At 33.8% G+C, this 12230-nt stretch overlaps 1 protein-coding gene across 1 annotated transcript in view; it reads left to right on the top strand.

The window, feature by feature from the left end:
* RELN (reelin) overlaps positions 1-12230 on the top strand; it is a 462655-nt gene that overhangs the window by 223166 nt on the left and 227259 nt on the right. Inside the window, exons 7-8 of the mRNA XM_012650296.1 lie at positions 2116-2212; positions 7130-7181. Coding sequence (XP_012505750.1) covers positions 2116-2212; positions 7130-7181 — 149 coding nt within the window. The remainder of the gene's footprint in view (positions 1-2115; positions 2213-7129; positions 7182-12230) is intronic.

The following is a 12230-nucleotide window of genomic DNA, read 5'->3' as shown; positions in this document are numbered from 1 at the left end:
CATGCCATAAAGGAACATGCCATAAATGGTGAACAAGAGACAGGTTTGTTGTCATTATGAAGCTATTACTACGTCTCTCCTCTAATGTCAAGGACATTTTGTTATCATCCTGCCCCACAGTAATCAAGAGAAGCGTTAAATCTCCTACGAAGATTTGTGATGCTGTGAGATACTAGCATTTCAAATTCCATATCAAAAATCCTTTTTTGTTTTTTCTATAAAAAAATTAAAGTTCTTGGGCGTTGTGTTCTTGTGTGGAAATGCAGCTCAAAAGATTAGAATAATACCCATCATTTACTCCATGCATTAAACATAGGAAGTACTGACATTTATTTGCCAAGTTTCCACTTATTTATTATGCTTCTGCCTCTTGGCTTTATGGGCTCCTTTCACACTTTTGTCGTCTTCCTACTTGGATGGGAGTTCCTTCTCCTTCTCTCTGAAATTAACAAACAGCTGAAAGAGCGTAATACAATAATCTCTGAAACAAAGGGCATAGTGCCCTTTCCACAATGTTTGGCACCTGGAATGTGAAAGTCTTTGAAAATGTTCTTTCTGCATGAAATACAGCCCTCATGTGGTTTGAGGTTCAGACAGGGAAACATAGCTCTTTCTTTCTAGGCATGTAATGATTGTAGGTTGAAATGTCACAGTGCAGAGCATTGTAAATGTAACTGTAAATATACAAGGTCAAATCCAGAACATGCATATCTTCTACTAGATAAAGACATGAATAAATATATTTTTTAGATCCTGTCCTAGGGTTTCATTAACCACTTTATAGTAATAAAGATAGCGGCTTTACATTATTTGCAAGGTTAACATAGTAACTCAGTGTCCAAAATTTGCTTGAATTAGAATTTATATATATTTCATACTAATATGTAGATTAAATGTAGTCCTTTTTTGCTATTAGCATTATTTAATTATTTGGAGATATATTTAATAGTTTTTAAAAATAATCCTATTTTTCTCATAGAACAAATTAGGCAGATTATCACATTTTTGTCTATGACATGAGCAGATAAAAGTGGCTAAAAGTTTGAACAAATTTGCGAATCACTAAAAAAAAATTTGCCTTCTTTGGTGGAAAGGGTGAATAGTTTTCTTAATTATTGCATTATGCTAATACCAAAAATCATACATTTCATTGAAGGTTTTTACTTTATTATATAATTAAACTTTTTAAAGTATTTGATTATTTTTTTCTTTTTTTATTTCAAAATATTATGGGGTACAAATGTTTTTGGTTACATGTATCGATTTTGTTATGCTTGAGTCAATGTCATAGGTGTGCCCATCACCCAGATAATGTACATTGTACTCATTAGGTAGGTTTTCACCCATCCTCTCCTCTCCCCTCCCCCTGCTTGATTTCCACTGAGTTTTACTTCCCTCTGTACACATGTGTACTCATCTTTTTGTTCCATTTAATAGCAAGTACATGTAGTTTTTGTTTTTCCATTGTTTAGATACCTCACTTAGGATAATGTAGTCTTATTTCATTATTTTTAGCATGGTGGAATGTATACATACAAATTTGTTTGAGGACAGTTATTTTAAACATTTACACTGACCATAGCTCAGAAGAAAAAGTTTTAAAATTTGTTAAACATCTTTTGATTTCAGAGACATAGGTTTTTAGTGCATTACATAAGTGGATATTACTTTGCTTATTTTTAATACCTGCAGACATCCTTGTATCAGTCATACAGATATGTAATATTGATAATAATACCATCTTGCATTATTAACTGCCTAGTACGAGATTGGTTCTGTATTCTGTGTTTTATAGTCTCTCATTTCATCCTCACGATAGCTATGCGAGATTTAGGTTGGTATCGTTATCCTCATTTTGTAAGTGAGGAAACTGAAACTTTGGGAGGTTAAGTAACTTGCCCACCACAGTGAGTAACTGAAAGAATTGGGATTTATATTTAAGTCTTTCTGGTTTCAGGTCTTTTTAACCCTGCTATTATACAAAGTACCATTACCTTTCTCAAAATGGTGACTTGAACTGAGTGACAGTAACTATTACATCTTTTCTTACCTGAGCAATGAACCACCTTGTGCTGCTTAGTTCTCAGACTGGGACTGTGCTCTGTGTTCCCGCAGGGTTGAATGTAACAACTGTGAGACCGGAGAACAGTGCGGTGCAATTATGCATGGCAATGCTGTCACCTTCTGTGAGCCATATGGTCCACGAGAACTGGTAAATATATGCTATTTATGTACATTATTCCACTCGTGTGTTTACTGAGCTTTTTGCCAGCAGAAGTTTCTCTTATACTCTTATAGTTCAGATAAAAATTTGAAGTATTGTTTATATTATGAGGTGATTTTTATGGTCTATTTTCAAAGGTAAAAATAAATAATTCAGTAATAAAACTAGCAGCATCAGTGAGTGTCATTAAACATGGGTGCATCACTATTGTTTGATGGCTTTTGAAAAATATGGATATTTTATATAATACCTGTAATAAATAATTTTTTACTTTCTAAGTTCTTGTATAAAGCCATGTTCTTCAAATTGTCCTTATTTTCTCCTTTCGAGTAAAAAATGTTAGATGTTCAATTTTATCACATTACTTTTAAATGTTGGTTCCTGACAATAGTGGAACTTTGATGCATTTTTTTTAAGTGAAAGAGCACACTGAATAAACCAGCTTTTAAAAAATTCTGGTTCATGCCAAATTACTTAGGAGCAAGTTATTTTCCTTTCATTTGGACCGATTATTAGTCTTTGCTTGCCAAATCACATGTACAATTTTCGTTTTACATGCGCATTCCAAATTGAAAGCAATGAAACCACTAGCCACCAACATGTGGCTAATGAGCCTTTTGTTGTTACTTGGTACTTCTTTCTGGCATGAAGACTACATTTATTTTCCCTTCTTGAAAAAGGATATAAGTATCCTGGCTCAATTCCTTTGCTCCTAATACTGTTGTTATAATGTCTCTTATGCTTTGCTTTTCTGCTTTTCAACTTGGGCTTCGATGCTTCTTCTCCTTTTTTCTCCCACATCTTCCTTTTCAGGGGGCTTTTAGAAACAGGTTGTATTTTTCACCCCTATGTCACACATTGTATTTCAAAATCATTAACTTTAAAAGTTGCCGAAAGACTGGCTTCCAAAGTAAAGGGAGAAAAAAGCCTAGGTAGGCAATTAAAAGAAGATTTAGTTATCGAAATGTGAAAGCCAATTAATTTTTGTAACGTCGTTCTTACTTTATGCTGCTTGAATACCCCTTTTCATGGCAATAGATACATTTAATTTATTAAAGATACAAGCTTCAGAACATTGATGAATTGAGGGGATTTTGGTTGAAATTAGAACACAAACAGAATTAATTGGATGCAAATTAAAATAATAGGTGCTCATAATTCAAGTCTCACAAAGTGTTATAATATTCTTGCAGACAAGTGTGACTCTGGTAGTAAAGTTTTTCTTAAAAAAATAGGTTCACTAGTACATTTTAAATAATGTACCATGACTGAATTAATTATCTATAAACCTTAAAACAAAATTAAATTTTTACCGTAGTTAATTGAGCTGAGAATAAATGCCTCTTTTAGAAGGTGCCCCCATTCAATAATATTTCTGGAAATGCTTGGCAAATTCTTTTTGTTTCTACTGGTTAATAGGAAATAAAAGTGTCTAAGAATATAATGCCATAATTCATATTTCCATAGCGTAAAACTGAAGTATCTAGTTTATGTGATCCCATGTATATTTAATCCTAATTGTTTTACTAGATCCCAGTTTATTTAGCATTAAAGTGGATATATATGGTGGGCTAAGTTTGAATTGTATATAATTTATGTGAGATTAGCCTTTCAACTAAAAAGGAAAATATTCAAAATAATTATCTTCATCTGAGAAATAAAAAAGTATACAGTTTTATATTTCCTTCATAAGTATTTCCCTAAGATGAGTTTGTATTATAGATCCAAAGGGAATAGAATCGGATAGATTGAGAGTGATGGGATGATGTCCACAGTTTACACTAGCAACTTCTAGTATTCAATAATTTTTATACTGTGTTAATGTCCCAGAGCAAAAATATATATTGTACCCAAGTTGCGTTTACAGAAGACAGATCAATCAAATGAAAAGTGAGGAATTCCATTGTCAGTTAACGTTATGTTTACTAAAATCCAGACATTCGCATGATACTTCAAAACTGAACCAGTCAAAATTGTTGCGCATGAGAACTGATGAAAGTTATCAGCCCCCAAACACCACTTTTTAAACAATATGCCTACTTATTTTTCATAAATCCAATTCTTACTAAAGTTGTGAGACAAAAAAGCCTCAAAGAACCTTAGTAAGCTAAGGCTTTATCTTTTAAAATGCACAAAAGAGTATCTCCATTTTGTGAATTTAGTTAAATTGCGATTTCATTTCAATAGCAGTCAGAGTCAGTAAGAGGTGGCACGTGTTGTTAGCTGAACATACCACAAGTCTGTATTTCTACTACTACTGTGCTATGCAGCCCTCACACGTTTTATTTAAACCAGCGAAGTCTGTATTTCAAGTGGTGACCCTGAACTTGGTTCATTTTCCTACTGTAAAATGAAGGTAAAGAGAAGTTTATTTACCCACTCCTTTAAGGGAAAATGTGCTCTCAGAATTTAAAATGAAATGAGTTATGTTATCCTCCACTTTTTAAAATAAATTATTTACTAAATTATTTTCCCATATTTGGAAATGCATTTTAATTACAAGGATGAGTTTGGGCTAAAATAGTATGAAACCCAATAAAAATTTGCAGGGAAGAGGTGCAGAATCAACATCTTCACCTACAGTGAATTCTTCAGATTTTCTTTAGTTTGGAGTGTATTTGATAATCTAAGAGCACTGAGATTTGGTAGGAAAAAAGTTCTCTATCAGACATTCATAGCTGCTATATTATTTATCAAAGGCTCTTTAAGAGGACCTTTTGTTTTCAGAATGCCAGATATAAAGGCTTAATAGCTTTACAGACTAAAATTACATATTTGAACTCAAGATCAATAAATAATTTATAATACCCAATTGTAAATATAGGTGAGTAGATTTTAAAGGCAATCCACTCCCCCCCATCTTTTCTGGTCTTTCTCATAGCTGACAATTTTACTAATAAAATAAATGGGTAAAGGTTAAAAAAAAAAAATGAGCATTAACCATTCTACTAGTCCTTAGACTCCCTAGGGAAAAAAAAAATAGAATCAATGAGTAATCAAAGTCTAGGGTTACCCTCAGTTAGCACATAGAATTTGAAATTTGGCAATATTTCATGCAACTTGCTGTTCGCTAGAGGTCATGGCTTATCACAGAGGTTACACAAGCATCATTTAGTATATTACACCACCAGGATAAGTATCTAAGACTCTTTAGTATATTTAATGCACTGGCAGTAACCATAACCATGATGCTTTTAACTTACAAAATACTATTGTTTTAAATAACCTATATCTAGAAGTGTTTCATAATTCACCTGGGAATCTATTCAGTTACATAAAATCGGAGGGGAAAAGAATGTTCATTCAATTTATGTGTGAATTTTTAAAAACTTCTCTTTTGGTGTTGTGCCTTTTTGGATTTTAAGATCGAATTATCCAAGTGGAAACTCATGAGGACAAATAAAAGCTCTGAAGAAAACAGATTTCTTTTAAAGGGAATTTTATTGGTATATTTTTGTCTGAGGACTCTGGTCGGGGCAAGGGGACAGGGAACAGAGTTATATGGGCATGGTGGGCCAGTTGTCTTTTCAATCATAATCAGTAATAATGAGGGATTCAAATTAAATATAGAGAGAATTTCCTCCATCACTCTGACACCAGCGATTTTTGCTTTTGTTAAAATAAATTAGAAGCTGACACTGATACTTTTTGCTGGACATTTTATAAAATGTCTTTCTTGCCCTCCCCTCTATTACCTTTCTTGCTTCCTCATTGAATTTGAAAGCCATATAGTTAAAGCACATGTTCAGGCATCTTTCCAAATCATGATGTAGATCTTTTGATATCCACACACATCCCATCTTCTGATATTGACATCTCACCTGAATTCTGGCAGAGCAAGAGCCTTGCTCCCTCATTCCCTAAGGCTATTCATGAACTGTCTAGCACTTGACCTTTCTGCAGCTGTGGACTCTATCACATGGGGCTTGCAAAGTGTAGGGAAATGTCTAAAGATGTTATTAAGACCTGTAAGAAGCAAAAGTAGGACAGCCCACTTCTTCTGCCACAGTGGAAACACAGTTATACACTTCTATTTTATAGAGTGGAGTCATGTGAAGCATCCCATACTTTAGCAGATAGGGTTCAGGAACCCAACAAAATGAGAATCTTAATTCTCATCTCATTTGAGCTGCTATGGGTCAAAGCAAGATCCAAAGAATAAATAAATAAAATTTTAAAAATAAATAAGGTACCATTCTCTTTCAGAAGGGGGACGATTTGTTTAACCATGCTTCTTCGTAAAACTAAAGAAAAGTAGCAGAACTGTGTTGGAAGGTTATTTCTATGTCCATAATTCTATGTTTTCTTTTTTGGGGAGGGGGATATTTTATTAAGAAATAATCCACAGATTCTACATTCATTCATTTAAAGTACATGATTCAGGGTTTTTGGTTTATTCACCAAGTTATGTAATCATTATCATAACCGATTTTAGACCATTTTATCACACCACCCTCAAAGAAATCCTGGACCCTTTACATGTTGTAGTTCTATTTCCTTTTCGAAATAATCTTATTCTATTCATTCGCTTTTAATTTACCTCCCAGTTTTTGTTTGGTAGCTTTTTTATGACATTCGCTTTGGGTCCTGGATCTGTTGATGTGGTAGGGTGGAGGGGAGGTGGTAGAGAGGACATATGTTAGATACCTTCACAAGATGACCTTCCACTGAAAGCAGTTTTCAGCAGGACCCTGAGAAATTTACTCTCCATGCCTAAGTCAACATCTCACCGCTTTGTTCCTCATAGAGGAGCAGGAAATATTAGTATATCTGTGTTCAGACACATTGATAAAAATGAACTAACAACTGGATAAATACAGCCTCTGTTAATGGATCCTTTCTTTCCTCTTTTTTCTCATTCTCTCTTTCTATCTTGTCTGATTTTTGTATATATTTTTGTTCTAGATTACCACAGGCCTTAATACAACAACAGCCTCTGTCCTCCAATTTTCCATTGGTAAGTGTTTTTAGCGATTATAGCAATTTAACTTGGAAATGTTTGTTTTAATCATAGTGTACAATCAGGATTATAATGCCAAATACTTTTGGATTTAAGAAGAGTAAGTCTTAACTTTGCAGTAAATAGTGTAAAACATTTTTAAAGTGAAATAAATAATTTTAAAAGCTACATTCTGTTCTCACTTCTCTCCAGCACTGAGTGGTATTCAAAATGCTACAGATAATCCAAAACATCTTAAAATGATTTACATATGGATTTCGAATGCATTGAGTTATTCTATTACAGCGGAGTTATTTTACTAGTTATGTTTTTCTCAGGTTAAGATTGAAATCTGTTCAATTTCCTGAGCTCTGAGACTAACTGGTAGTGAGAGAGATAATTACTGGTGGCTAAAAGAAACCAATTAAGGCTTCATGTTTGACATAAATAATGTATGTTTAATTCAGGCACAGATAATGAAAAAATGACTATATCTGGCACTATTTCTTTTAAGTGTTTTTATATTAGAGGCAAAAGTCCCTACCCAAAGCATTCAATGTAATAAGGTCCCTTTTGATTAAGTGTTTGCAGTTTTGCTGTCCATTCTATTACTTTTCATTTCAATTTTCAAAGGTATATATTTATAAATAACTTGTAAAAATTCATAAAGGAAATGTTTTAGGAAAGAAGATTCTATCTTCTAGATGGGGTCTAGCTTTATTGATATTGGTCACATAACAGGCAAACCTCCTCTGGCCTCTCCCTGTGGCATGAGAGTTGCTGGTATCTGGCACCCGTGCCGGGGACAGCATCTACCCAGCCTCCTCCACCTCTTGGGAGATCCACCGTTAGCGAAAGGACTGTGTCCCTCAGTAGCCTTCTGTTCTAAATTGCAAATCAGCATTCTACAGCCAGGAGCCCACCGTGGTTGGTTGTGCTGAAGAGCAGTTTTCTTCAAGTCATACTTTGGTCACTTTTTCATCAGTGTGCCTTGTTCCAGTGTGTGTAGGAGGAATTATGTGAAACCATGCAGTTATATTTTGGGTTATTTTCTTCTCGAATTCACAGTATTACCTACAACAATGTACAGACAATTCATAAGTCCATCTGTGGTCATAAGAAGTGTTAGCAAAAACAAAAAGAATGTTTTTTTTAATGAGTTTTCTTTGATTTATTAGCAAGTGTATCCTAACTTTGATATAATGAGCATGTAATGCTTTTATAATCAGGAAAAAAATAAAGTTCATTTTCTTAAAGTTGTGGTTCTAAAGAAACAAATTTTTAAAATTGTAGCATGACAGGTAACTTAGAGGTTCTATATATTATGTCATTAATATATGAAAATAAGCTGAATAGTGGTTACCAATTTATCAGTATTCTCAGTGTTTATTCTTGCGTTTTGTTAGAGCATTGATCATTAATTTCAGATATTATCTTTAGGCAATTAAAGAACACGAGATAATCCACTTTAAAATATATGTGTCACAATACTACTTAGTATTTGCACTTCATTCAAGGGTGGAGAGATCCAGCACCAATTAAATTACTATTCATTAAAGGAGAAAAAAGTTTTTTTGTGAATAGTAAGGGTGTACTGCTAATCTGGCAGAGATTCTCTATTTCCTTGCCCTTCTGTTGCACCAATTACAATACCACTTGGAATAGAGCTGATGAAAAAGGACCAAGAAGAAGAGTTAATCAGAGAATGTAGGGTGTAGTACCTGAGACTCAAAACCCAGAACAAGTACCAGGCCAAGGGTCTTGGAAATAGACCCAATACGTGACTTAGCAAGAGCCCTTGATTCCCCACAAGCCAGAGGGCTGCAGCCTTCAGGCCAGTCTGTGTTATTTAAAGCACGGATTTGAGTCCTGGGTTAGAAGACTGGAAGAGTAACAGAACTGGGGAGTTAGATCAGATAGATGATAGATAGATAGATGATTCATAGATAGATACATAGATTATAGATCGATGGCAAGGAGGGAAAGAAGGAAAGATCTCAAGTTTATAACTAAAAAATACTTTCAGAAATCTTTTTGAGTGACAGTTTTAGAATCAAAAGTGAAATTTTTAACATTCCATTAGGAATGAAACATATTTAGTAAAAGAAATTATAATTTATTGTTTAGAAACTTCATTAGGGAATTTACTTAATGTATTTTGAGAGTAAAACTTTGGAGGGTGACAGAGAAACAATATAGTAGCAAATCATTTGTTGTATGGTACATGGTGTGGCATGGTGAATATAGTATAGTGGGCAGAACTTTCCAGAAGTGATTCTGTGCCTCTCATTATCATTTGTTTATATGGATGTTTATGAGGTATGAGGGTGAAACATCATTCTGTTTCCACGGATGGTGTGAAGGCCAGACTGAGGCACACACAAATTCTAGAGATGTCATTATTATGTGTATTCATCCTGGGCTTTATAAGCCCGTAATAACCGCATACCAAAATAGCAATAGCATTCAAAAATTATATCAAGTGTGTTATAAATAAACTATAAGTTGACATTTCAACATTTATGTTTCTTTGTGTATTGTAGAATTCTCCAAATCTATGCCAAAATTGTGGTTAAATATGGACAGTTTTAGTGTCACTCGTTAGGAAGTCCTTTAGGATGTAAAATGTTCATTGTGTAGCACAGTGATTCAGGTAGTTTTCCATTATTATTTATGGCCTCAATGGTAAGTTATGCTCATAATTAGGCATATATAACCACAGTTGGGGAAATTATTATGTTGATATTTTCATATTGCTCTTGTAAACATTTTAAGTTACATGACAGATGTTATCCAAGAGTCCCAAGTACCTTATATAGAAATTGCTTGAATTACTAGGGTTGTCTCAAATAAACTCTATCATGCCAATGTTTAGCAGCAATGCTCTCCCATATATATATGCTTATATGTATATAGATAATATATACATTATGTATATACACATATATAATGTATGTATATATGTGTATATATAATTATATATAATGAATAGATATACGTATCTTTGGCTATCTTAGTCAAATGATTTTTAAAGTTAAAGCATCCTGAAAATGAAGTTCTGCAAGCTGAAGTTTATCAGGTTATCAACAGCCAACTCATCTTGAAAAGTGTCCTAAAATATTCTTAGAAGAACTTTTCATTTTTTCATTCCAATGAACGATCTCGTATCCATTTCTGTGCTGAGGCATCGATTTGCTACAATCCTCACTTGATTCATTAGATTCAACTTGTGGAATTTATGGTTGCAGCCTTACAAGTATTTACCCATTTCCTTTAGATTTCCTGTGGGATAGGAAGAAAAATTTGAAATCATGCCCTTGTAAACCGTTATCTTACAGATACCTCCAAACTCTGTTTTCCCAGGCAGGATTGTGGGTCCAAAGGAAATGCTGGTAGTACTTTGTATCCATCATCCATTTAACAAAATTTCACTGAGTAGTTGCTGTGTGCTCAGCTTTGTCTTGAGCTAACTTTAATATGAAGACAAAAAAGTGAGAAGGCAGAACATTTTTACAGCACTTAATGGTATAGTAGAGGGCACCAGATATATACTGAATATGAAACCTCTAGAAAATGCCAGATAGTTACAGACAGGGGTGGATCTGTATATAGGTGCCCGTGGTGGCAGGGCCTAACTAGGTCCTTCAGGGAGGCTTCTTAGAAAGGAGAATCCCTAAAAGCCAATAAGGTGAGTCACTTGAAAGGACAGAAAAAGGTTTTCCAGGTAAGGAGATGGAGTAAACACAAGCAAGGTATTATGGCAGAGGAGACACGAGTGCCCTCCTGGAGCAGAAGGACTGGCCCAGGTAACTATGAGCAATGTCAGATAAAATTGTGTCTATCTGAAGAGCTGATCTGTATCAGCTTGGGGCTTTAACTTATTTAATAGGGGATTAAATGAAGGGATTTAACTCATTTAACTTATTTAAATTGAAATAATTTTGTTTATTTGACTTATTTAATAAAGGTCTGGAAAAGAGTCTCTTTATCTCGAGCAATAAAGAAATATAATGAAATTAATTCTTTAAAAAAGTATTTGAGTAGTTTTGTTAAGTGTAGGCTTGTTACTTCCTTGATATAAACCTGCATTGAGTCATTCTACAAGAATTTACCAAGTAATATGCTTGTTCAGTGTAGCCAGCTCTTTCTTCAGATTAATAGAATTCATTAGCCAAATGAGGAATAAAGGTAAAGTGTTTTTAGAAAGGCCATGAAGAACAAATAGTTTGGCTTGGGACAAAATCTGTCTTGTCCATCATGATATGCTCAGCTCCTAGCCCAGGGACTCACAGTAAGTAAATGCTCATAAATATTTCTTGCCTGAGTGACAAGTAGCCATTATAGAGACATCTGTAATAGTATGTAACCAAGTGCTAAACTGGTGTGATGCAGACATTTCATGCCAAGAGGGGATTTAGAGAAAGTGATATGAGAACCTCAATCAATGGAAAAGATGACCCAGAAAGAAGCTAAGAATCACCAATAAACCTTATTTTTAGTGAAGCAAGTAGAGAAAAATATATACCCATGTGTTTATCATATGTAATTACTGAGCCAACTAGAATCTATTATTTGTTCATAATTTATAGGAATAGTACCTTTTTTCTTTGGTTTTACTTATGGATATCCTAAAGATTTGAGATTTTATATTTTTCCTCCTTTTTTGTTTCTATCATTTCAAGACAGAGGAAAGTTATTAAATCATAAATGCTTTATATTTATATATTAAGACATAAATACGTTCTTAGGCCTATACTCTACATACTGTGGAGTCTCTGTGACATACGAGAGCCACTCAGTTTATAGGAGTGTATTTTAAAAAATAAAAACTAGCAAATTACAAAGTTAGAGGTACTCATAGATGAATTGGAATATTACTTTGTAAAAGAAAAGAGATCTGCTATTTTATTTTATCTTCAATAGATATGAGTAAAAAATGTCACTCATAAGATGTATTGTATTTCATTCAGTACAAGAGAAGCAGTTTTTCCCTTGAGCCTAATTCATAAACATCTTAATTACACAGAATTTGATTTAGTAGAGAAACTCTCTCTCTCAGCTCTTTTA

This window comes from Propithecus coquereli, unplaced genomic scaffold (genome assembly GCF_000956105.1).
Source record: "Propithecus coquereli isolate 6110/MARCELLA unplaced genomic scaffold, Pcoq_1.0 Scaffold32, whole genome shotgun sequence".
In the NCBI taxonomy this organism is placed as follows: Eukaryota; Metazoa; Chordata; class Mammalia; order Primates; family Indriidae; genus Propithecus; species Propithecus coquereli.
The sequence above is the reverse complement of the archived record's forward strand: the minus strand, read 5'-3'. Positions and strand labels throughout refer to the sequence as shown.